General features: G+C 47.3%; 1 protein-coding gene across 1 annotated transcript; it reads left to right on the top strand.

Moving 5' to 3' along the window:
• Positions 1 to 1,022: 1,022 nt before the first annotated feature.
• Positions 1,023 to 24,590, top strand: LBR (lamin B receptor). Its single transcript, XM_054576646.1, has 15 exons — positions 1,023 to 1,075; positions 1,528 to 1,663; positions 9,164 to 9,342; positions 10,817 to 11,086; positions 13,419 to 13,502; positions 13,751 to 13,943; positions 14,960 to 15,156; positions 17,157 to 17,211; positions 17,574 to 17,771; positions 18,359 to 18,462; positions 19,332 to 19,457; positions 20,295 to 20,463; positions 21,957 to 22,037; positions 22,125 to 22,247; positions 22,948 to 24,590. Exons 3-15 carry the CDS (start codon positions 9,178 to 9,180, stop codon positions 23,106 to 23,108), a joined length of 1,926 nt encoding a protein of 641 aa, XP_054432621.1. The 5' UTR covers positions 1,023 to 1,075; positions 1,528 to 1,663; positions 9,164 to 9,177; the 3' UTR covers positions 23,109 to 24,590.
• The last annotated feature ends 140 nt before the right edge of the window (positions 24,591 to 24,730 follow it).

The following is a 24,730-nucleotide window of genomic DNA, read 5'->3' as shown; positions in this document are numbered from 1 at the left end:
AGTGACATGTGGGCAGAGAGGCAGGGGAGCTGTGGCGGCACGGACAGCCACTCCCAGGGGAAGAGGTGAAAGAAAGAGGCTTGTCTGTAGCCCCACCAGGAATTTTGTTGACCTGGAGGGTACAATGGGTGGGGAAGGAAAGAGGAATATAAAAAGGAACAGAGAGAGAGCTCAACCTGGCAAAGGTCCAGTAGGGCAAGTTTCTGAAGGCCACAGAATTTAAATTTTTTCCTGTGGGTATTTCAGGACTCTCAACTCACACAAACAAAATTTAGGCTATTTTTTTTAACAGTTAATACTCAGTAAATGTTAACAACAATATAAATTTAAATAATAATTACTCTTTAAACAAAGGATATTTAAGTTTTAAGATTCACCCCACAGCCCTGGCCAGTGTGGCTCCACTGGTTGGAGCATCATCTGTAACTGATTCCCGGTCAGGGCACATACCTGGGTTGTGGGTTCAGTCCCCAGTCCAGGTGCGTAAGATCACTGGTCCGGGTGCATATGGGAGGCAACCGATAGATACTTCTCTCTTGCGTCGATGTTTTTCTTTCTCCCTTCCTCTCTCTCTAAAAGTAATGGAAAAAAATAATGTCCTTGGATGAGGTTAAAAAAAAAAAAGATTAACCCAGCAAGCAGGTTTGGATTTTTCATTTAGAACAGAATGGATGAAAAGACTGAAGAAACAGTCTTATATTTACACATGCATTACAGGAGGACTCAAAGCATTTAGAGACTCAGAAAAACAGCAAATGGTTTAAGAATGTCTCGATACATCTGCTATTGAAAACACCCTTTGATCTACTTACAGTTGATTAAAAATAGTGACTTAGTGAATTTGAAATAAAATGAAGTTACACTAACATGAACAATTGCATTTAACCAGCGCAATTACCTTGCAGAATAAGAACATGTATTATCCCCATTTTACAGATGAGGAAATCAAGGCAGAAATTGCTGGAGAAGGACCGAGTGAGCACTAGAAATGGCAAGCTGCGCTCCTGGCCCAACTCTGTCCTGTGGGTTAAATAAATCAAGATACTTGAAGTGCTTAGAGCAGCGGTCTGCCGGGGTAAGGGCTTTATAAATTAAGGTTAGTTACTGCAGTATTGTGATTATCTCACCAGAACCTGCTTCTTCTTTTCTGTCTCTATTGCCAACCCGTTAAGGCACGAGTGTTCCACCTCTTTTAAGTGCTTCCGCTGCAGCTGAGGATAGCAGTGTACTTAGTCCCATCTGTTCAGTTTCACTTTCTGGCCTCTGCTAGTTAAATATTAAGAAAAAAGGTGAGGTCAGTAAGCTCTGCAAATATCCCTAAGTGTGAGTGTTTCCAAGAAAAATGAAAAAAAATGTGTTATGAAGACAGGTATCATTATTCCATGGTGCTAATCATGCACTTCACTTCTGTGAGAACATAAACCGCTGAGGTTAAACAACATCTGGAGAAATGGATTTTGATCAGACGGCTCTTGGGGGTACTTTCTGTAGCTCCAGGAGTACACACATTTGTTCCTTTTGAAGCAGAGCCATAGGGGTTCAACTGGACTTCCTGCCACGTGAGATTTTACCCGCTTCCTAAAAGAGGTTTCGGTTCTGATCGCCCCTGGGAAGCGGAGCCGGAGGATGGAATGCGTCACACCACTGTTCCTGTATCTCATAGGTAAGGCTTCCTGGCCCTGTGTGAGTCTTTTGGCTGTTTTGGTGACAGGGCCAAAGGCCTTTGCTTCTCCATTACTTCTCATCCTCCTTACAGAGTGGGACAGGGACCGTGCCTCTCTTGGCCACATTAACAGAAGACGTGCCTCTTTAAGCAACTTTTATTTCATTTATTAGGACAATTCGCAACTTGCTAATTGTGGTTGATGGCATCTTTCTACTAAACTCAATCTGGAGAACTAAATCTGGAAATTCTCCACTCCCCAGTCTACACACTCTTTAGTGGTCCCCAAAGAAGAAAAAGGAGAGGAAAATACCAACAGTTCCTGTATTGAAACAGTAGCCTAGATATTCATCTGATATTCCCAGTGTTTCCCTCCAGAAAGAAACAATAATTATTGTTTACCTTCTCTGCTTTCAAAACCAGCTATTTTAAAAATGTCTTTAGTAGATCAAATATAAGGTAGAATGTGAACTAAGATGCTTCTATGATTCTAGTAATTTACAATCTTTTAACCGCATTTTGTTATGATGAGACTTTATAAACCTGATCTTTAAAATGAAGTTTTATTTATTTATTTTACAAAAAAAGAAAGCGCATCTTCTTTTGTTTCATCAGCAGAAAAATGCAGGAAATGTATACCTCAAGAGGGATCCAGTGAAATCTCACACACTGGGTAGAATATATGAGAAAAAGCATAGTATTGCTTGGCTTTTAGGGATAGTAACTATTTTTGGTCCCCATGGACCTGGTAGTGTTTTCATTTCTTTGCCATTTACTGCAAAAAATAAATAAATAAATAATAAAAATGAGGTGGGGCTAATATTATCTTACCTTAAGGGTTAAAGCAACTCAGGCTCAGGGCTTTACCAAAAATCAGGTCGGTTTTCTGACTTTGAAGTACAGTGTGCGTTTTTGTAGCTCAGATTTCCATCCAGGACCAATGCAGTGCCAGAATTTACTCCCCAGAGAGGCTCTGAGGAACTTACTCATAGTGGATGTGAATGACCAAATGGCCAAGAAAACTCAATGTACTAGGTGTTTTTTGTTTTTTGGGTTTTTTTTTTTTTTTTTGATAAATCTGGTTGTTTTGTCGTTGTAACTGAGAAAGTGAGCTCTTGCACCTGAAGTTGGACTATCGATGAAAAGCCTATTTATTATTATAATTTAATAGATAGTGCTTCCAAAATAGAAATTCACTTCAGTTTACCTAGTAAGTTAACCTAGTAGTCAGGTTAAGAAATACTTTGATTAAAACCACACTGCAAAATGGGGAACTTCAATTGGACTGTTTTAAACTCTCGACCTCAAAGGAAGGAAACCAACTAACTCATAATGATAACTTGTACAAGAAAAAAGGGTTAGGATAACCATAACAGATAATGATTCAGCATTTCGGCGGCCAATGTTGCAAGCAGACTTGTGGGAAGCAGGTTAAATGGTATCTCAGTGTGTAAGGAGGCACAGAATTTCCTGTCCCATGCTGTTATTGAACTTTCTCTACCTTATCGCGATAGGACCTCTTCTTAATGTTAATCCATCTCTTCACAGCAGTCGCAGGAACTCGGCGAGTTGTAGGGGACCCTAGGACACATCCCCCCCCCGCCCCCCCCCGCCGCCGCCTACTGGCCCCCAGATCGGTTTCTATCCAGGCACAGCAGCCGTTGGCAAGACAAAGAAGCCCCGGGTCGCCTTCGGAGCCAGGGCACGGCCCGGAGGCTTCTGGAGGATTTTAACACCGTAAGGAGAGCACTAATGGCGTTTTAGCAAGAAGCACCTTCGCTCTCGGACAGTTGATCTTTAGTTATCACTATTAGAATTTATTTTATTTGTAGTTTTTAATAATCTCTTTCGCCAAGCCACCTCGCACCCCAAACTCTGCTGTGCGCATCGCCAGGCAACTGGCGAGTGCCAGGAGAGAAAGAGCGCGGAGCGCGAGGGCTCCTGGGCAGCAGAGATAAGGTGCCTGCAGGCAGACGCCCCAGGTGCTACCCTGGGGCGGACCCACAGGGTACTTGCCTGGCTGATCTCGGGCCTCGCCACGGGGCGGGGCGGGGCGGGACGGACGCGCCACGGCGCCCGGCCAATCTATAGCGTCAGGGACGATTCAAAAGGCCAAGAAGCCAATGGAAGCCCCAGAGGCCGGCCGAAGGGGCGGGGCGAGGAGAGGAGGGGCCGGGAAGCGCGCGGCCGGGCAGCGGGATCGCGGGACGCTGGAGCGCGAGAACGCGGCGGGGCGGCGTCGCGCGCGTGGAACAGCCACCGGGTAGCAGCTCGGCAACTCTCCCAGAGTCGTTTGTGTCCCCGCCGGAGTCTGGCGTAGGTGAGCGCCCCCACCCCCGCCCACTCCCTGCGGTGCGGCCTCCCGGGGGGCGGGCGGGGGAGGACCGCGGCGGGGCGCGGCTTGTGGGCTGGGGTCCTCGGGCTTCGGGCCTGGCGCCGTGGCCTCGCTCTCACCTCCTTCGGGTCGGTCGGGGCCGCAGCTGGTGGGGCTTGAACTGCGCGCGGCCCAGCCCGACCAGCTGCGAAAGTGGAGCTGCCGGTTTTAAATTGGGGACGTTTCCCTCCATTTTGGACGCGCCGCGTCGCTCTAAAGTGCTGTTGGTTGGGGAGGTTTGGGGATCGGTGACCCTCCCCGGCCCCTTTGTCCCCGCCCTGCAACCCCCGCCCTCCCAGGCCCGCTTCGGGCGCCTTTTTGACAGATAGCTGGGTAGTTTGGAAGGTTGTGCGGGCGGGGAAGCAGGAAAGGCGCGGCGGCCTGGCGGACGGGGAAGTGGGGTTGCAAAGTTGACTAATTCGCGCTGCTTGTCACTGGCCTTGAGGGTCGTGGTCGTCTCGCTTTGGTGGCTCTCCGGTGCGGACTGCAGGCTTGCTCGCGGGCATGCGTTGCATTCTCTCGCCTGCTGTTTGCGCACACCCCAAAACGGATCGTTACGGAAGGCCGGCGTGCTCCTACTAAGTCTCAATCTTGTTTTTTTTCACCTGTTTAAGGCATTTAAAAATGCTCCGTGATGACCCCTGCCAGCAACCTCAAGGGGCCCTCAGTAAGCACTTGATTGCACGGGGCCTGTTTCCAAGCACTTAGCCCATTTGGTTGCATAAGCCGGTGGGAAGTCAGGCTGGGATTCTCAGAGCGACCCCGTAGATACAGTGGACAGCGCTTGGACGATCAGAGTTCCGCCTGGAGCCCGTGGGCTTGCTCACCTGCTGCATGAGGCGTGGCCGGACCCGAGCTAGTCCCAGCCCTCAGGGTCCTGGCAAATAAACGCGAACAACTCTGCAACCACTCTTTGTAGCAACTGCTGCGCGGGACGGGAAAGGGGCTCCGGGAGGAGAGGCAGCGGGATCCTAATTTAAACGGAGCCCCAAGCGCAGTTGTTTTTCTGAGAGACGGCTAGAGAGGAGGGGAAGAGTGAGTAGGAGGGGAATGAGCCTTAACTTCGCTTTTTATTTCTCAGGGAAAAGCAGGCCATTCTGCCCCTGCAGCCAAGAGGGTAGCCTTTCTTTCGCATCCTGAGCGGGACCAGCAGTTCCTGTTGGTGGTTTACCTACAGAAATGTAGGCCAGTCCTGGGCTCAGGTGTTGGAGGGAAGCTGTCAAACTTCATTTGAGCTTCCTGTTTCTGCCACATTTAGATTAATTGGGAAACGTGAAGGAAAAATGGCCAGAGACCCTTAGTATTACACAGCGTGGCAGAGAATAGCAGCTTTTGCTTGTGTGGATAAATAGTAACATCAGAGCGGGACGTGTGAGGATTCTGGTAAGTTAGCAAGCTCGTAGGTTAATGGAGAAAAGCCTGAGACCCCGTGTCTCCACCACTTAGGGGAAAGGAGGACATTGTAAAGCAAATTTTTTCTTTTCACATTTGGCTAGAACATCCCAAGGGAGGCCTGTTCATGTGTCTCTTGCCCCATTAGGTGGGTCCATGATGAGATGCAGTTGTGTCCTGTCTTGGCTCATTCGCTCCTGCCCAAGAATATATCAGGATGTGACTGCACAGTGTTATCCCGTGTGGCAGCGGTGCTTGGGTATTGTGGAAAGTGGGAGTGGATCTAACGTGCTGGTTCCATCCTGGGGAACATTTGTCGGCAAGATAGTGGTTTTCTCAGGAGAGCTGGCTGGTTGGTTGGTTTTTTCCTCTCTCAACCACCATGTGAAACATTGCTCTCAGGTCCCAGTTCTTGTTTTTTAAAAAATTGAGCTTAGAGACCCAACAGATATCCCTGGGTATCTTAATTTGTTTAACACAAAATATTTAATTGGTCACAGAAAGATGCCAATAAGTAAATTTTCAAAAAGGTACAGAATCCGCTCAAGGGTCTTTTTAAAAATCCAGGAGGCCCCTAAGACTATGTTTCAGACGTTTAGGAAGAGCCGTTGGAAACGTGAGTGGCATCTTGATGGAAAGATGCACTTGCCTCCTCTCAGCCTTGGCTGACCAACGTCGGAGAACAGGTATCCATAGCAGGGGTTTGATTTTAGGGGGTCCAGGGAGAAATAGGGGACACCGAGGAGAGAGAAGGAGGGCCCGTTTCCTTCCTCTTTCTTAGAATTTGGAGGCTCACACTCAGTGTTGAAATAGGCAAAGCTTGCTGTCGTCACCTTCCCTTTTTGTGTCCGTCAGCCATGTCCCAAGGTGCCCACTGTCCGCGGCTCGCCCAGGCCCCCTCAGGTGACTCTCAGGCAGGTGTGGCCTCATCCCCAGAGCTCCTGGGTCCCTTTGCCCCCTACCCCAAGCCCACACCCATTCATTACCCATGCGATGCTATCTCCGGGGGTGCTGGGAAGAAAGCTGTCTCTTTCACCAGATAAGTAGTTGTGTTTCCTTTCATCTACCACCCTCGCCGCCGTCTTTCTAAACAAGTGAAGCTTATTAAGTTTTATCTCAGGTGATTAACTGAAGAAATGTGGTGCTTAAGAAAGATGTTTTTCTTGGGAGGGGTGGTGTAGTGTATCTTTTCCCTTCCCTAATCCACAGTCTTCAAAAGTTCTTAAATGTTGTCATTGATGTATAATCAGCTCTTGGCAGGAGCTGGGCAAGGAATGTATATTTTTATGCGCAGATGATGTATTGGGAATTGCGGGCAGGTGAGATGGAGGCAGTTGAGGGAGAGACTCTTCCATTGTACTGCCTGCTTCTTGGCCTAAGCCCAGCTAGTTCAGTTGGTGTCGAAGGTCAGAGGCGCCGGTTTTGTCACGTGGACCTGGGAGGCTGCGGGTCAGTGGAGGGAGAAGCATTGCTACCTGGCAGCTGGAGTGCCCAGAGATCAGCTGATGTTTGAGAAAGGTCACAAGCAGGCCTCTTGTAAGTAGCAATTCCTATAGGTTGCTTGTGGCTTCTTAGGATGTCCTTTATACGAGGTTTTGTGGGCCGTGTTTCGGTTTCGTGACAAAGAATGTTGTAACGGGGGACCAGGGCCAGGTGTGTGCTAGCCCAGGTATGAGGCTGGCAGGCTTCCTGGGCGTGCATTGGGGGCTTTAGACTTGAAAGCTTTATGAAAGGGCCCCAGAGTTGCTATTCATTTTAGATTTGGATTTTTTTTTCCTCCCTGTTGGTGGGTTATACTACTGTTAATTATACACCCTTGATTTTTTCCAGACTAACCTGTTTCATAGTTTGTTGTTTTTAATAGAGGTAATTTGTTAAAAATTAAATATATATATTTTTTATTGTATTTTTTCCATCACCATTTAGTCTCCACATTCCACCCACCTCCCGCCCCCGCCACAGTCACCACCCTGGTGTCCCTGTCCAAGCCCTTTCTCCTTTTTGTCCCGTCCCGGCTACCTGCACCCCCTCCCCCCCAGCTGTCGTCTGCTCTCCATCCACGAGTCTGCCTCTGTTTTGCGTGTTAGTTCAGCTTGTTCGTTAGATTCCACATGTGAGTGAAGTCATTTGGTATGTGACTTTCTCTGACTGGTTTGTTTCACTCGGCGCGATGTTCTCCAGGCCCACCCATGCTGCTGCAATGGGTGAAACTTTCTTTTTTTACGGCTGAGCAGAATTCCATTGGGTCAATGTCCCGTAGCTGTTTTATCCACTCATCTACTGATGGACACTTGGGCTGCTTCCCTACCTTGGTGACTGTAGATAATGCTGCAGTGAACATAGGCTGCTTATAGTCATTCTTTCCAGTTAGTGTTTTGGGTCCCTTCGGATATATTCCCAAAAGTGGGATCTCTGGGTCAAAAGGCAGATCCATTTTTAGTTTTTCGAGGTCTCTCCATACTGCTTCCCACAGTGGCTGCGCCGGTCTGCGTCCCCAGCAGTGCACAAGGTCCCCTGCCTCCACATCCTCGCCAGCACTTGCTGTGTGTTGAATTTGATGAGGGCCCTTCTGACAGGTGGGAGGTGGTCTCTCATTGCGGTTTGAGTCTGCATTTCTCCGATGGTTAGGGACGGCTGAGCGTATTTTCTTGGGTCTGTTGGCCTTGTGCGTGTCCTCTTTTTGGAGAAGTGTCCGGTCAGGTCCTTTCCCCAGTTTTTGATTGGATTTTTGGGTTTTTTGGTATAGTTTTGTAAGCTCTTTATAATAATTTTGGATATTAACCCCTTATCAGACCTATCAGAGAATATGTTCTTCCATTCTGTGGGATGTCTTTTTATTTTGTTGATGGTTTCCTTTTCTGTGCAAAAACTTTAGTTTGATGTAGTCCCATTTGTTTATTTTTTCTTGTATTTCCCTTGCCTGGGGAGATATAGCTGATAAAATATTGCTACAAGCAATGTTTGAGATTTTGCTGCCTATGTTTTCTTCTAGGATTTTTATGGTTCCAGGTCTAACATTTAAGTCTTTAATCCATTTTGAATTTATTCATGTGTGTGATGTAAGAAGGTGGTCTAGTTTTCATTTTTCTGTATGTAGCTGTCCAATTTTCCCAGCACCAGTTATTGAAGAAACTATCTTTAGCCCATTGTATGTGCTCGCTTCCTCTGTCTTACATTAATTGACTATAAAGGTGTGGGTTTATTTTGGGGCTCTCTATTCTGTCCCACTGAAAAAATGTAATATATTTTTAAAGCCTTTGTAAGACTAGATGCACATTTATAAATCAAAATAAATCTTTGCGAGATGATTCCTTGTTGATTAGCAAGAAATATGGCCACAGGAGGTGACAGTGTTTTGCATAGGCAACCGTTTGGTGTGTTGTCATAATTACTCCTTAGTGTCACGTGTACCCCAGGGACCAAACCGTCCTGTGCGGCGTGATTCCTGATGGGACATGATGTGGCAGAAAGAACAGCGTCTGTACTGTCCGAGCTCTGCCATTTCCGGCCGGCGGTTTCGACGCCCTTGGACAGAGCAGCCATGTGCTGGTGAGCTCTGGGGTCTCACCTTTAGAGTGAGGGTTGTGCACCCTCCCCGCCATAGGTCTTTTTGGCATTAAAATCGTGACCAATTAAAAATTTGGAAAGTCGTATTTCAGTGTTTGATCTATGAAAGAAGACAAATGTAAGTGTGCGTTGCATTGACTCCACTTTTTTCCTTTAAAACCATTCAGACTGACTTTCGAAAATGCCGAGTAGGAAATTTGCCGACGGCGAGGTGGTGAGAGGCCGCTGGCCGGGGAGCTCCCTCTACTACGAAGTGGAGATCCTGAGCCACGACAGCGCCTCCCAGCTCTACACCGTGAAGTACAAGGACGGCACCGAGCTTGAGCTGAAGGAGGGCGACATCAAGGCGAGTGCTCCGGTGGGCGACCCGCGCACTGGCGCTGAGCGTGGCGTCGCGTGGGTGTGGGTTTTAAGGTGGGGTGGGCAGTTCGGCTCTGTGTGGGGGCACAGGGTCATGCTCCCGCTTTGGGACAGACAGTGTTTTTGGCTCCGGGAATGTATGGATGGGACACGGTGCCCTGTCCTTAGAAGTGCCCGGCCAACGGGAGAAGACGCACTGACATCGGCCACGTTCCTGGTTTAACACAGTGTGTGATGCAAGTTTGTAGTGGGTTAGGGGAGACACTCGGTGTCGGGAGGCTTTTAGAAGTGGTGACAACGGGGGCTGAGAGCTGAGCCTGAATAGGAAAACGCGGGTGACGGCGGGCGGCTTCCGCGGAAGCAGCAGCTGAAGGCCTGGGGCATGGGGAGCACAGGCAGCCAGGCGCTGGGAGAGCGCGGCGGGCGAGGGCCAGTGCAGGGGGGTTGGACCCCGAGGGGCTCGGGCTTCAACCCAGGCCCTGAGGTTCTGGTCAGGGGAACAGCATTAATTAGATGTGAGTCTGGTGAGGGAGGGCCTGGGCTGTCAAATACTGGACCCATGCGTGCCAGTACTTAGCTAAAATAGGCCAGAAAATGACAAATGAAAAAGACGTGCAAAATAAGTCCTACCTTTTTATTATTGGATTCAGCAGACATTGTCAAAATGCTCTAAACATTTCTACAGACGGATTTGTAATTCCATGCCTTGTGGCAGATCAGTAACAACTGGCTTTTGAACCCATGGCCTACAGACCACAGTCGAAGTGTCCGGGGCCAGTGAAATGTTTGACTGCAGGGACAGGTAGCAAATACTTGAGGCTCTATGGGCCGTGTTGCCTCTGCAGAGGCGGGCAGCTCCTGGCAGCCTGGCGGGGCATGGGCACGGCTGTGCTCTAGTGAAGCTGTGGATGCTGAAATTTGAATTTCAGATAATTCTCATGTGTCAGAGACTTGTTCTTCTTTTGATTTTGTTTGCAATCAGTTAAAAAATGCGAAGCCATCCAACATGACTGAGTAATCCAAGTCACACTCGTGTCCGAGGCTGCCTGGGGCTTTGTTCAGAGTGAAGCTGTGGGGCTCATTGTCTTGTTACCATTGTTTGTGTGCAGATTTCTTTTGTCCTGTCATCTTGGCTTTAATCAATGTTAATTGTAACTCATCTCTCTGTGTGTTCGTGGGAGAATGCACAGCTAGTTGCTTTAGGCACATCCATTTTGTGGCAGTACCGTCAAAGAAGAGTCAGGAGTGGGGAGGCTGCCTCTGTCGCACGGCGTGGGGACAGGTCGCTGTCACGGCGGCATTCTGCACTGGCCTTATCCCAGTGGTCCTCAGATCCCGGTTTCGGGGCTGGTGGTGGAGCGCGTGGGGCCAGTGACAGCCGTGGCTGCCCTCTTGTACCTTGGCTCTGTCTGTGTGTGTTAGGACTTGTGCTAACACTCTGCCTTCTGCTCCCTCTCTAGCCTTTAACTTCCTTTAGGCAAAAGAAAAGTGGCTCAACTTCCAGTTCTCCCTCCAGACGCCGAGGGAATCGGTCAAGGTCACGGTCACGCTCTCGATCCCCGGGCCGATCCCCAGGCCGATCCCCGGGCCGATCCCCGGGACGATCCCCGGGCCGATCCCCGGGCCGACCACCTAAAAGTTCCCGCCAGCCTGCCTCTGCTTCGCACCACGCTGACATTAAGGAAATGAGGAAGGAAGTGTTGGAAGTGAAATTGACTCCACTGGTGTTGGTACGTACCTGGGTTTTTGGGAGATCTTTATCCTTGTGCAGCATTTAGTCTTTCCAAAACACAGTCTTCCCCTTCATCCATATGTTTACTCATGTTATTTGCAGTTAATAATATTAAAATGTCAGTTGAAACATCAAATCTAAGGTAATGACTTTGTAAGATTTTATAAAAAAATGAATGTTTGGAAGAATAGAAGGTATAATGCTTTTAAATGCCAATGGAAATAGCAATAAGGATGCTATTTAATGTCTTTTTAAAATATGAAATAGATGTAGATTATAGTTTGAACTGAGTAAGCTTTTATAATTTATAAAAGTTCATGTACAAAATAAAAGTATCTGGTCCTCTTAGCATCAATACACTTGATTGCTTTTCCTATTCAAAGATGGTAATTTTTATTTTATTTTTAGATAGGGGAAGGGAGGGAGAGAAACATCAATGTGTGGTTACCTCTCACATGCCCCCTGCTGGGGACCTGGCCCCACAACCCAGGCGTGTGCCCTGACTGGGAATCAAACCGGTAACCCTTTGGTTCTCAGGCCGGCACTCAATCCACTGAGCCACACCAGCCAGGGCAACAAATATTCTTATTCAGCATTTGATATTTCTTCAGGATAAATTCGTACAAGGGGAGCTGCTAGGATAGATGGAGAGAGCAGATTTGAGTCTTGACAGATTGCTTCAAGAAAGTGTATATCACCATCAGAAGTGTATGAAAGCCCATTTTCTCATTCTGTTGTTATAATTTTTTTGCCTGTATGATTATTGAAGATTTTCAACTCAGCATTTTAACTTGCATTTTGACAATTACCTGTGAGTCTGGACATTCCATTAGTGGCTCTCGTTACTGGTCAGGTAACTCGGGTTAAGGAACAGATGCTGTGAGCCACTTTCACATTCTTGCTGTTAGCATGTAGCGGCCATTGTATTTTTAGAGTGTAACCTTCTTATAGTCCTGGTGACCCGGGAGCCGCAGAGCGACTGGCTCCTTGGCAGTGGAGCCCTGCGCCCAGCGTGTGTGCACCGCGGCATTTAGGAAGGGGCGTGGCACGGGAAAGGCCGCCCTTCCGCTGCAGGTGGCTTTGGACCTCATGTCTTCCTTGGTTCTTTTTCACTCTGAATTGTAATTTTTGTAATAATTTGCCTCATTTGCAGTAGGCACGGTGTAGGGTCAGCTAAATAACTAGCTGTGTTACAGGATTACATTTGTAGTTGCTGTAGACTATAAATTGGAGATTTGAAAAACTGAGAGAGGAGTAGTATGTGGTGTTTAGGTGGGTCCATTTGTTGCAGTGGCTCACTGGCACCTTGATAAACTCAAGTGTTTGTTGCGTGGTATCACTGCTCAGTTAGACTTTGGCTTGAACTGGAACTTGATATTACTATATTAATGCTATCCTTTACTAGCTGGCCTCCCAAAGGATAGACTTGGGTTTGGGTTTTTGTTTCTTTTTTAATCCTCACCCAAGGATATGTTTACTGATTTTTGAGAGAGAGAGAAAAACATTGATTGGTTGCCTCCCATATGTGCCCTGACCGGGAATCAAACTCACAACCCTTTGGTCTATAGGATGACTCTCCAACCAACGAAACACCCAGCCAGGACTAGACTTGAGTGTTTCATTTGTTTTCCTCCTCTTGGCTTATTAGCATTATAATTTGTTGTAATTTGTCCGTGACTTTTAAAGGAGCCAAGTGACAGATTACAGCCATGCTTTGCCTGAAGAAATCTTTTGCAAGCTGAAGCATTTTCTCTGTTCAAATTCTGATAAGAAAATCTGTCTACTGCTTGAAGAGAATGCACATTCAAGGAAGGAGACTGAGTAGGGAAATTTAAGGTTAAATAAAAAGCAGGCAGCATGAAATTGAGAAAATAGTGTGGAAGTTGCTAGTAATACTGTATAAACACCCACTATTTCCTAAGTTCCCATTATAGGCTATTTTGGGGCAGTGAATGTCTTTTTGTCTTTTTTTTTTTTAACCAATTCATGAACTAATTGACCAACTTTTACTTCTCTGACATAGGAAATACTGTTAGAATAGCTGTCATTGAACAATGAAATTTTAACATTCAGTCTAATTATGTTTAAAAGATGAAAGAGCTTATGTGGAATCTATACTATAAAACCCAGTCTTTTATAGGTTGGGAAATTTTAGTTAATTTTATCCCTTTTTATTTTTAACAGAAGTATCCTGAATTCTTCAGAATTAAAGCTGTGAAAATCTTTTGTTTTCTTTACTGTTTGATAACCATGGTGAAGACTTACCATCAGGTTCTTTTTTAGTGGGTTATGGTTCATATGGTTAAAATGCTTTATATTCTTCAATTTAGAAGCCGTTTGGAAATAGCATCAGCAGGCACAACGGGGAACCCGAGCACACGGAGTGGAATGACATCGCTCACAAAGCCCCGCAGGTACGGCAGCCTTCATTCTCATCTCCCGCTGCTGTTTCCTTTGTTTAAGTGACTTTCCCTGAGGAAGCACATTGAAAGCCATAATTCCTCCTACAGTCTATTCTAAAAATTTGTTCTCAGTTAAGACTGACTGTAACTTAACAGATTTATTCTTAGTATATGGCTATAGTTAGATGCTGAATTAGTTCATGTAGCATTGATGATAATTCTTGATTACAGATATTTAATACTTTTTATTTTTTAACTAGGAAAAATTCCATTTGTCACAAGAAAGTAGTTATATATCTGCACAGTATAGCCTTCGTCCAAGAGGAGAAGAGAACAAGTTAAAAGAAATAGAATTTAAGGAAGAAAAGATTGTTACCAAAGGGCCTGCATCACTGAGATCCATGGAAGTGACAGCCACACCGGCGAAGGACCTAGAGTTCGGAGGAGTGCCCGGTGGGTGTCAGAACCGGACTGAGGGCGGGCCGCGGGAGTTGCAGTGAGGTAAACAGGAAAGGCCTTTCTCTGACGAATTCTGAAGCAGGCAGGTGACGAGCCAGGTGGCAGCCAGGGGAAGGGCCTTCTAGTCAGTAAGAGCAGCGGGTGCAGAGGCCCGGGGTAGGGCATTTTTGAGGGTCATAATGGAGTGGAAAGGGTGCCAGGCTGGCTGTAAATACAGCTTTCAGCAGTCTCTCAATAGATTTTGACTAATGAGGTGACAGAAGGAAGGTTGCTGTGAACAGTTAGGGACAGGGAAGCCTGCTCCTCCTCGGACCCGCAGCGACGGGCCGGGCAGGAGCAGCGGGAAGAAGCTGCAGGCGTCAAAGGGGGTCATGGTGTCTGCCTGGCCGGCTACACAGGTTGATGGTGAGAGTCAAAGGTCTGAAGTGTTCAGAGGCTTGGAGTTATTAAGTGGGTGGTACTGGTGAAATTCTGTGAGCTGGTAAAGGAAAACACTAAATGGTTCAAAACCCTGCAGGGCTTAGTTGCTTTGGTTTTGTAAGTTGTTGGCTAGCTGGTCTGTTAAAGATGGCGACCAGCATCACCAAAAGTCTGCTCATGCTACATGAACGTGATGCTATTTTAATTGTTAGAAATTTAGGGGGGGAAATAGTCTTTTTTTTTTTTTAAGATTAGGCAGAAAAGTTTTAGATGTTCCTATCTTTAATATGCTGGAGTTTCGACGTGCTTGCCCCACAGTGATTGGGTTTTAAATGTTCCAGAGCTTGGACGTTAGCTGTGGAGTGCTGGACAGCGGCTGTTTTATTGCTTTAATGGCCATGTTGCTTGCCCACTGGACACGACAGGTAGAGATTAGGACTTTTCAATGCGACACGAGAAATCAGCTTCAAACAGCCAGCCAGACTTGAGTTCTGACCTTAAAAACCTCCATGAGTCTTGCGGGGTGGGGGGGCGCGAAAAACAGCACTGGGTTGGAAGCTGAGCCGTGAGCGTTCACTGATTGCCCGCAGGTGCGCTGCTGATCATGCTGGGCCTGCCCGCCTTCGTCTTCCTGCTGCTGCTGCTGTGTGAACAGGAGGAGCCCAGTCTTCTGAATTTCCCGCCGCCTCTGCCAGCTTTGAGTGATATATGGGAAACCAGAGTGTTTGGGGTCTATCTACTCTGGTTTTTTGTTCAGGCCCTGTTCTACTTACTGCCAATCGGGAAGGTGAGTCTTTTTTGGGGGAGGTGGGTGGTACAGAGTATTGTGACGTTTCCCTCCCCTCTCTCCATGTTTATGTAAAAAGTGTACAGGAGGTTTAAGGTTAAAAGCTGTCCTTGGCCTGAACTTAGATTGTTACGCCTTTACCCTTGAATCCTGTAACACTTGCTTATTAAGTGGAACTTTAAAAATCTGATTGAGGTCTCGTGGAACTTTCTAAGCCAAGTAGAAAAGAATCAACTATTGTGCAAAATAGCCTAATGGTAGAAGTTGCTGGAATGCTGGAAAAAAAATATCCCCTCAGTATATGTCATTTCAGATACAGAATTTAAAGTTATCAGTCGGTAAGCTACTGAGCTCAACAGATTTATTTATTTATTTGGCTGTTGAAAATTTATTTTTCTTTTTTTAATGCATTTGTCTCTGTTTTCCCGCCACCACTTTCCCTGCCCCACCCACCCCCACCTCCCATGAGCTCAATAGATTTAGTCTGCATCTTTTACTTACTATATTTTCAAAAATATGGTGAGTTTCTAATTTTTAAAAATTTGTTGTTAGGAACATTTTATGTTCTCATGCTCATGCAATGTCTAAAATTTGCACTCATTGCTAAGGGTAGTTTTTTCTTCTTTCAGTAGAATACTTGGATTATTTAAAGAAACACAAGATTCCTTAAGCAATAAATAATTCATTTAGAGATCTTATTCTTAGGGCTTTGCAAGTTTACCAACTGTCTGTAAACCAAAAGATCAGGTTTACGAGGAGAGGTGAACGCCAGTGATAGAGCGATAGAGCTGCAGGCTGGAAATACTTTGAACTCTCGCCATCACATTATTGGCTGCAGCGAGGGTTTTTGTGAGGTGGGCAGCCGGGCATTTTCATGGTAAAGCTCCATAGTAAAAGTCACTAATTCAGATTAACTTAGCTAAGGCTAATTAATATCAGACTAGATAATATTCTTCATGAAAATAGGTTTGATGGTTAAATAATATGGGTGTGTGTATTATATATATATATAAAGGGAGAGACACACACACACACACAAATTGAAAACGCAATGCAGTATTTGTGAGACCTTTAATAAATTAGGATCATTTGAAATTAGCATGTGGGGTTTTGCTAATCCTGTGATCTCTAAAGGTGTTCCATTTCTCCTGGGTTCCTTTCCTTCTATTGCTAATGAAAGGGTGAAGTAGTTTAGCCCAAGAAAAATGATCTCATATGAGTATTTGACGGTTTAAAATGACTTGCAACATTCTGAATAGTTACTTTGGGTAGTGAAACGTGACTGCCATTGACCAAGAGGACTTTGACTTTGAGGCACCCCATTCAAGCGTCGGTGCTTCTAGAGTGCCACTATATGGGTGCGCTGCGGGTCGCTGCATAGAGCGCAACGGCCCCATCCAGGAAGTGCTCAGTCTCTTCCTGGAGGAAGAAACACGTGAAATGACTACGTGGGGTAGCATATGTGGACAAGTAGCCGAGCAAGTCAGCATCTCAGTTCCTGATGCATCAGCAGGTAGGAGGGCCAGAGTAGATGGGTGTGTGGGCGGGGCCCAGGTGAAAAGGCCTCATCATAAAATTACATTGTTTACAAAAGAAAAAAGAAGAAAAGGGACCCCCCCTGTGTCAGACAATGCAGCTGAAGTCGTTACAGCTTTCCGAGTGAGGCATGAACCAGAGCAGGAGTTATCAGAGCTCGATTAGTCTTGGGGGGTCATGGGGTGGTGGGCGAGGGGGGCTGCGTGATGGTTCCGCACGTTGAACCGTTGTTACCCGGTTTATACTCGAGACAGGCTCCTGCGGAGGCGGGCTCGCCAAAGCGGGGGGTGGGGGGGGGAGTGGGACAACTGTAACAGCATAATCAATAACGTATAATTAAAAAGGAAACTTGTTACTAAAGTTCCCTTCTCGGGCATGCTGAGATCTGTAATATTAGAAGACACATATATGATGGTGAAGTGTTGTGCCTGTAAAATTTTCAATTAACATATTTCTCTTTTAAGGTTGTAGAAGGAACACCTCTTACTGATGGAAGAAGACTCAAGTATAGATTAAATGGTGATTTTTCTTTTTTTCAAAGACTCAAATTGATGGCTTGATAGCTCCAAACTTTTGAGTGTCGTGCACTTTTGAGTGTTGTACTCCTTAAACTGTCAAAGCCGATTACACCAGGGTAGTAAATAGTAAATTCTCTCCCGGTTGTCTGAAAGGCATGAAGATAAATTATCTAACCTGCAGCCAATCTGTAAAAGTAGTTGAAAAATTGAGAGGTACGGTGTCTGTATTGAAGATCACCCCTCCGTTCGTGTATTTGTGTGCATGTAGCTGAAATAATGAAACCAAGACTAAAAACCCGCCCTGCCCTTTGGTAGGAGCGGACGGAGCTCCGCCGCCCGCTAACGTCGCTGCTGCCTCCGCAGGGTTCCGCGCGCTCCTGCTGACGGCGGCCGCCCTCGGGGCCGCGCTGCTCTGCGGCGCCGGCGCCGACCTGCTCTTCGTGTACCGGCACTTCCGGCAGCTGGCGCTGGCGGCGCTCGCCTTCTCCGCGGCGCTGAGCGCCTACCTCTACGCGCGGGCGCGGCGCGCGCCCCCGGGCGAGCTGTCGCCCGCCAGCTCAGGTGAGCCGCGCTGGCGGGCTGGGGACGGGGCTCCTCCCGCTTCAGTGTAAGAGAAGCGAGAACAAGGAAAGAGGGGAAAAACTATTTCTTTATAACTTAACCATGTTTCTCTTCCCTTTTTAACCACTTGTTGACAGTAAGGCATTTTGGTGCCTGCCTTACAGAAACATTTAGTAAGGTTAACTTACTAAAGTTAGTAAGGTAAAAGTAGCGCCATAACTTATTACACATTATTTTTTGTCCCAAGTAGTAAATATCCTTAAAAAAAAATTTCAGATTGGTTGATTCTGACCTAAAGTATTTAAACATAAAAAAAGAAAAGTAAGTTGCTTATTTTAAAAAGTTGTGAGTCTATATTTAAAAACGACTCCAGTTCCCCCGATCGGAGGCCTGGCCGCGGGGCCCCGGTGGCCCCTTGGCCGGGCCAGCGCCCCGCTGCCTCGGTCCCCCCTAGCGGCTCTGACCTCTCACCGCAGCGCCAGTGGGCTGGTCCCTGGGTTGAATTGCGGCTTTAAAGCCTCATAATTGGCATTGGGATGGAGCTTTTCCAAAACGCCCTGTTTGAATAAGAGCTTTTCCCTTCTCAGGAAATGTTATCTATGATTTCTTCATTGGCCGGGAATTAAATCCTCGGGTTGGTGTTTTTGATCTCAAATACTTTTGTGAATTGCGCCCCGGACTGATCGGATGGGTATGTCTTTCTCTTTCTTTCTTTCTTTTCTTCTTCTTTTTTTTTTTTTAATTTCAGTTCTGTAGTGAAAATTAGTCTTGTATTTAGAAAGAATGGTAGAAAATTTCAAGGTAACCTGCGGATGATATATTTTTAGGAATAATTATAGCTTTCACTAAATCTGTCTACTTAAAATATTTTTTTTACTGTAAATATAGTCCAGAGGGTCAAGATGCCCCGTTACAGGTTATTAAACCTTAAAAGAGTTTGTTTTTACAGTCATTTCTGTTTATGTAGGACAGTGATAATTGATGCATTCATGTAATGAGAAATATATTTTCCTCCCCTTAAAAAAAACACAACGTATCTTAGACATGTAGGAGGGTTCTCTTGCAGCTGTCACTCTGCATCCCAGCGGCAGCCTCTGGCAGAGCCGTGGTACAGTGATCAAGGACAACGCAGTGACATTGTTGGCAGCCCTGTTCACCAACTCCACGGACCTTGGGCTTCCGCAGCTTTTCCGCTGGCGACCGTGCTCTGTTCCAGGAGCCTCGCAGGCCCCACAGTGCATTTCGCCCTTATCTTGCTTTGGCGTCCTCTGGTCATTAACAGTCTAGCTCAGCCTTTCCTCGTCTCGCGGGACGTTGACCCGCGGAAAGGACCCTTTAATTTGGGTTAGCCCAGTGTTTCTCATGATTGGAGCGAGTGAGGCACTTTTGGCAGGAGGACTGTCTTCTTTCGGGGCTGCCGCCGAGGTGTCTTACCGCTGCAGCGGTCGCTTGCGGAGGTGGCGTCTGCGGGGCTCTCAGCGGCGCAGGCACCGCCGTTCCCTGGGGGCCGAGGAGCTCTGAGGAGGGGCCCTGAGACTGTCCTTGCCCCTGTTGCTGCAGGTGGTCATCAACCTGGTGATGCTTTTGGCCGAGATGAAGTTTCAGAACCGAGCTACTCCGTCCTTGGCCATGATTTTGGTGAACAGTTTCCAGCTCCTGTACGTGGTGGACGCCCTGTGGAACGAGGTAATTAGCCTTGGAAGCGGACGCCTTGGAGGGAGACGGCGGGCGAGCGACCGCCCTCTCGGGCCTCGGCTTGCGCACGCGGAGCAGGACGCCGCTCTGACCCCGGGACCCGAGCCCTGGGTCGCCGTCAGGGCCTGCGGGGCTCTGAGCGCCCGGCCGCGTGGCGGGAGGTGCCCGGGCGGGGGCCTGGCCACTTGCCCAAGCGGCCCGAGCCCCGAGACAGGGCCTGCGCGCTTTCGGAGACTTGGCACGAGAAGGGAGGCAGGCAGCGCGCCACGTTGCCGGGCGGCTTATTTCCCCGCGTGGAAAACCTGCCTGGACAGCAAGAGCGTGACTGGAGGTCGGCGGGTGCAGGGGGCCTGGAGCCGAGGTGCCCGGCGGCCTCGTTGTCCCTTCGGCAGGCCCGCCGGCTGCACCCTCCCGGCCGGACGTAGGGGCTGTGCTGGGCTCCCTGGCTTTGTCTCCCAGGCCCGTGGGGGCGAGTCTCGCGGTCCCAGTCCAGCCTCGCGTTGGCCTGCGCCTCTGGGAGGCGCCTGGTCGGAAGGCAGGGGTTGTGGGGGCTGCTCGGGGGAGGCCTGAGAACCTGGAGCCCGGGCGCAGCCGAGGGGCGGGGCAAGGGAGGCCCGCAGCCGCCCATTGGCCTGTTATTTGGGGACCGCAGAGTGAGGGGCAGAGCGGCGGCAGGTGGAGCCCGGGACACTTAGCCGGAGGCCCTGTCCCTCTGCTGCCACAGCTTGGCTGCTGTGCCCCCGCCCCGCCCTAGCACTTTACAAATCTGGCTGTGACCTAGCGCTTTGTGTGACTACATTAAACCCAGACACTTCCCCGTCCCGGCAGGAGGCGGTGTTGACCACCATGGACATCACCCACGACGGATTCGGGTTCATGCTGGCTTTTGGGGATCTGGTGTGGGTCCCCTTCACCTACAGCCTCCAGGCCTTCTATTTGGTCCATCATCCAAACGAGGTGTCTTGGCCGGTGGCTTCTCTAATTATTGCTCTGAAAAGTGAGTATTGATTTCACTCTGGGTATTAAATGTTATGTGTCAGCTGTGACATGCTCAGGTCTCTACATAGTTGTAATGTGCCCTTTTTAATGGCCATAATTAGCTCCGTTTGAAGTAATTTTTGATGGACGAATGATAAGATTCTTACATCTTGCAGAGAGAATGGATGCTTCATACTTAGGTTCTTTAGTAGTTCTCTGAGGAGATGATCATTTGTTTTTAATTTTTTTAAACATTTATAAAGATTTTTCAGTTACAGTTGACATTCATGTTAGTTTCAGGTGGACGGCACAGTGGTCAGATGTTTCTGTAGCGCTGGAAGTGGCCCCTGCCAGGCCAGCGCCCGCCTGGCCCGCGCGTGGCTGTGACAGTGCCCTGGGCTGTGTCCCCTGTGCTGTGTCCCCTGTGCTGTGCTCTCCGTCCCCGCGACCGTTCTGTAGTCTTCGTGTTCTTCACTCAGCCCCTGGACAATTATCAGTTCTAAAGAGATAATTTTTAAACAAAGCAGTTTGCTTTTAAATTTAAAACATTTAATTTGAATTCATTTTAAATTTAGCTGTTTAGTAATGATGCGTTTTGCTATTGAGTGCCTGCTTTTTCTGGTAGGCACCTGAAGAAGTAGGAAGACTAGTCTTGCCTTCCTAGGACTTATATTCTGACAGGAGGAATAGACTCAGACACTCACGTGAGGCCTACGGAGGAGACTAGACGAGGGACAGATAGACCAGAGGTGATGGGAGCTGAAGGTAGAACTTCTCCTGGGGGATGTGGCGTCTGAGCGGAACTGCAGCGGTGAAAGCGGGGTGGGGGGAGGCCGGCGGGCCAGGCAGAGGGGCCGGTGCGGGGCGGCGGCCTGCCGTGGCCGCGTGGATCAGCTCCAGGGGGGCTGCCTTCACTGCCTGCCCACCGACCACCTCCCCGGCGTGAGGGGAGGGCGGCCGGCAGGCACTGGGCCTCGGGTGCGGCCGGTGTTGCCATGCTGACCAGGGTCCGCGGTGGAGGCGGCAGTCCTGGTTAGGCTTATCCGTCACCCAGGCCTGTGGGTCGTGTAAGACGTATATTACAGATGAGCTAATAACGAGGGGAAACTGTTTACTACTTTGTTGGGGACCAACAAGATCATAGTTAATAGTGATATGTCAGGCCCTGTTAACTTGGACGTTTTGAAATAAAGCTACCAGCTTTTAGGACTGCAGTGGGATTTGACACGTATTTACATGCAAGATGTTGTAATATTAATAAAGTGTTCATTTTATGGCCAGTAGTTATTTAAACAGAGCCTATAGTCATTATACTCAGTTCTTGTATTGATTATTGTAATGTGGGCTGTGTCACATTTTATTCACAGATGTCATTAGTTAGTTTTGCCTAAAAAGTGCTCTACTTTGGAAACTTCCTCAGAGCTCAGAAATAATCTCTAAGTGAAATTACAGATGCTTTTAAACGGTAGAGTATATCTAAATTGCTAACATGAAATTTTAAAAAATTTACAGTTTGTGGATATATAATCTTCCGATGTGCAAATGCTCAGAAGAACGCATTCCGGAAAAATCCCACTGATCCAAGGCTTGCACGTACGTATTGGTTTTCTATTGTGTAAAGAAAGATTTTATGTCTCTGCTTGTCTCCATATCATTGCAAATGTATTTGTTTTTATATAGATTTAAAAACCATCCATACTTCAACGGGAAAAAATCTCCTAGTGTCTGGCTGGTGGGGCTTTGTTCGCCACCCCAACTACCTGGGCGATCTCATCATGGCCCTGGCGTGGTCCCTCCCGTGTGGTAAGCATCAAGGGGGTGTGCTGACCTGCCTGTCTGGCCGCCCGCAAGGTGTGTGTCCTTTGTGGGGACGTTGTGGACAGAGCCAGTGAGAGTGGCGTTGCCTGGCCGAGGTTGGGGTGATACATGGGAGATGCTCCTCCTGACCGGTGACCGGTGACCGGTGACCTGTAGCACCTCGTTCATTTGGCTTCTGTGGGGCGTTAGCAACTCACAGAGCCTGAAGTTTCACCTGAAACTTCTAAAAGCAGAATTTTAACTTTTAAACTGTGCCTCATGCTCTTTGCTACGCAGAATATACGGAAATCAGTCGAGCTTTCTCTTCACGACTTGGCACGCATCTCTCCTATACCTGGGCTCTTACGAAGCCCACGGCTTGGTCTTGCGGCAGCCTTGGCCCCCGCTCGGCCGCCCCCGCCCTGCTCTTCATTGGCAGGGGGGTGGGGGGACGGGCAGATGTGCTTTAAATGAGGACACATGTTTGGATTATGACGGACTGTAGGATTAATCACACTTTTCATTGAAATACTGCCTCTGCCATGCACCAGTGGGATTTTCTGACCTGGCTGAGTTTTCCCCATTATTGAAGAAAATGAGATTATTTTAGGGTTCACTTAGAGGGTTTGGGGGAAGCGGGGAACACTACGTGTTGTGTAGCATTGGAAGTCGGAATACCGAAGGCTGTTCCCTGCTGCCCCCCCAGGCTTCAACCACATCCTGCCGTACTTCTACGTGATTTACTTCACCGTGCTGCTTGTGCACCGAGAGGCTCGGGACGAGCGCCAGTGCAGGAGGAAGTACGGCGTGGCTTGGGACAGGTACTGTCAGCGCGTACCCTACCGCATCCTTCCTTACGTCTACTGAGCCTCAGCCCGCAGTGCTCGTAAGTGCGCCTCAAGAAAAGCAGTCTGCAAGAAACTTGCCTTCATTGCCCTTTTGAGTCAGAACTCTAGAGCCTAGGAGTAAGCCTTTCCATGTCGCTGTGTCTGTTTTTACTAAATCATAAATAGGTGTTAGACTTTGCATTCTGATAGGGAATTTTCAGTCCTTAACGCTGTTTTCTGTCTGCCATCTTTTATCAGTGCCCTGAGAAAAAGACTTTTGATGTTTGTGGTTTTTGACTTTTTAAAATTTTGCTTTGTGAATTGGTTCTTCTTAAATGAAAACACTGTTACAGGTAAAGTGTATTATGTTTTATTGCAGTAAGAATTTTCATTTGCTTCCTTTAAATTGACGCATTTACTAGTGTGACTGGAAGTAGAAACCAGGCTCGCGTCAAACGCCAGAGCTAAGAGGGAGAGAGAATTATTAGTGGCACTGTCCTGGGAGGAGCGCCCGGCGGCCTGCGCAGCCAGAGCGTCTGGAGATGTACATACATAGCTTTATGTAATATATGGTGACTTCAGAGTTTTCTGTACAGTATTTTGAATGTGAAATAATTGTCAGGACTGAGTATCTTAACAAAACATTTGCAGTATTTTAAATTAAGTTTTATAAAGTACTACAGGTGGATTAAAATTTTGGAACAATTAGAATTCATTTACTATTGTATAAAAAATGCTATTAAGATATAGGAAGGGTATTTTTCTTAATCCAAAGTTTGCGAATTTGGCTTTTCTACCTCAATTGCAGGTGTTTGTTTGCCTTTATAAACTGTTCCAAATAGAAAAAAGAATAAATATATATTTTTGCAGTAACATCCCTATTTAAACATTTTTACACAGACTGGTTGAAAATTTGCCATTTCAGGCTAATATTTTTATATGTTTTTGACTTTTTTAATTGAACTGTTTTTGCTACTGTCGTGCTCATGCAGTTTATACTGTATTTTGTATAGTCTTTATAGTTACAAAATTCTGTGAAGGAGTGTTGTGTTCATCTAAAAACAATTTAAGGGACTAGTTTAAAATCCTTTCTCTTGTAGTTTAATAGATGTGCATAAGGTAGCTTTAGCTGTTAAGTTCTAGTTCAGTTGATATAGTCTCATCATTAATTATTCTATAACGGGAAGTCCACTGAAGTTCAGTGTTCAAATTTCAGTTTGCAGTATCTTAAACATAGGGGAAGCTAATCAATAGAGTGTGCAGGTTGGGTTTTTTAATGATACATGTTCTACATGAGCCATTTGTGGCTGCAGCGCATGACTCCGTCCCCGCGGCTGTGACCACGAGGGTGGTGTGCGCTGGTGTCCTGCGTCTTGTAGTCTGTAAACACTGTTCGGGGGAAACTGTGGCCCGGCCTCACCCAGGAAGCTGTGGGGACGAAGGAGGGCCTTGACTTCTCCCCCAGTGATGAGAAAGGGCTGCAGTTTCTGGGTACCAGCTACAAATTGTTTTTTACCTTTATTTGACAAGTTTTATAATGAAGTTTTAAGTTGGAAATGTTAAATAAAACGATGTGCTTTGATCCCTTTGGAGCCTCGTCTTTTCCCTCTTTGCATAACTCTGGGCTCGTTGTCCTCAGAGTGCCCGCCCACCCCGCTTTTT

This window comes from Pteronotus mesoamericanus, unplaced genomic scaffold (genome assembly GCF_021234165.1).
Source record: "Pteronotus mesoamericanus isolate MK-2021 breed Mesoamerican mustached bat unplaced genomic scaffold, CSHL_Meso_final contig_347, whole genome shotgun sequence".
Classification (NCBI taxonomy): Eukaryota; Metazoa; Chordata; class Mammalia; order Chiroptera; family Mormoopidae; genus Pteronotus; species Pteronotus mesoamericanus.
Note: the sequence above shows the minus strand (reverse complement) of the source record. Positions and strands in the feature narration are given on the sequence as shown.

Bases quoted from the DNA above. Each gene is read 5' to 3' on its own strand.
- LBR (XM_054576646.1), top strand. From the start codon at position 9,178: ATGCCGAGTAGGAAATTTGCCGACGGCGAGGTGGTGAGAGGCCGCTGG. The intron at 17,212-17,573 runs GTGATTTTTCTT...CTGCCTCCGCAG, and splicing joins ACTCAAGTATAGATTAAATG to GGTTCCGCGCGCTCCTGCTG. The intron at 19,458-20,294 runs GTAATTAGCCTT...CCGTCCCGGCAG, and splicing joins TGGACGCCCTGTGGAACGAG to GAGGCGGTGTTGACCACCAT.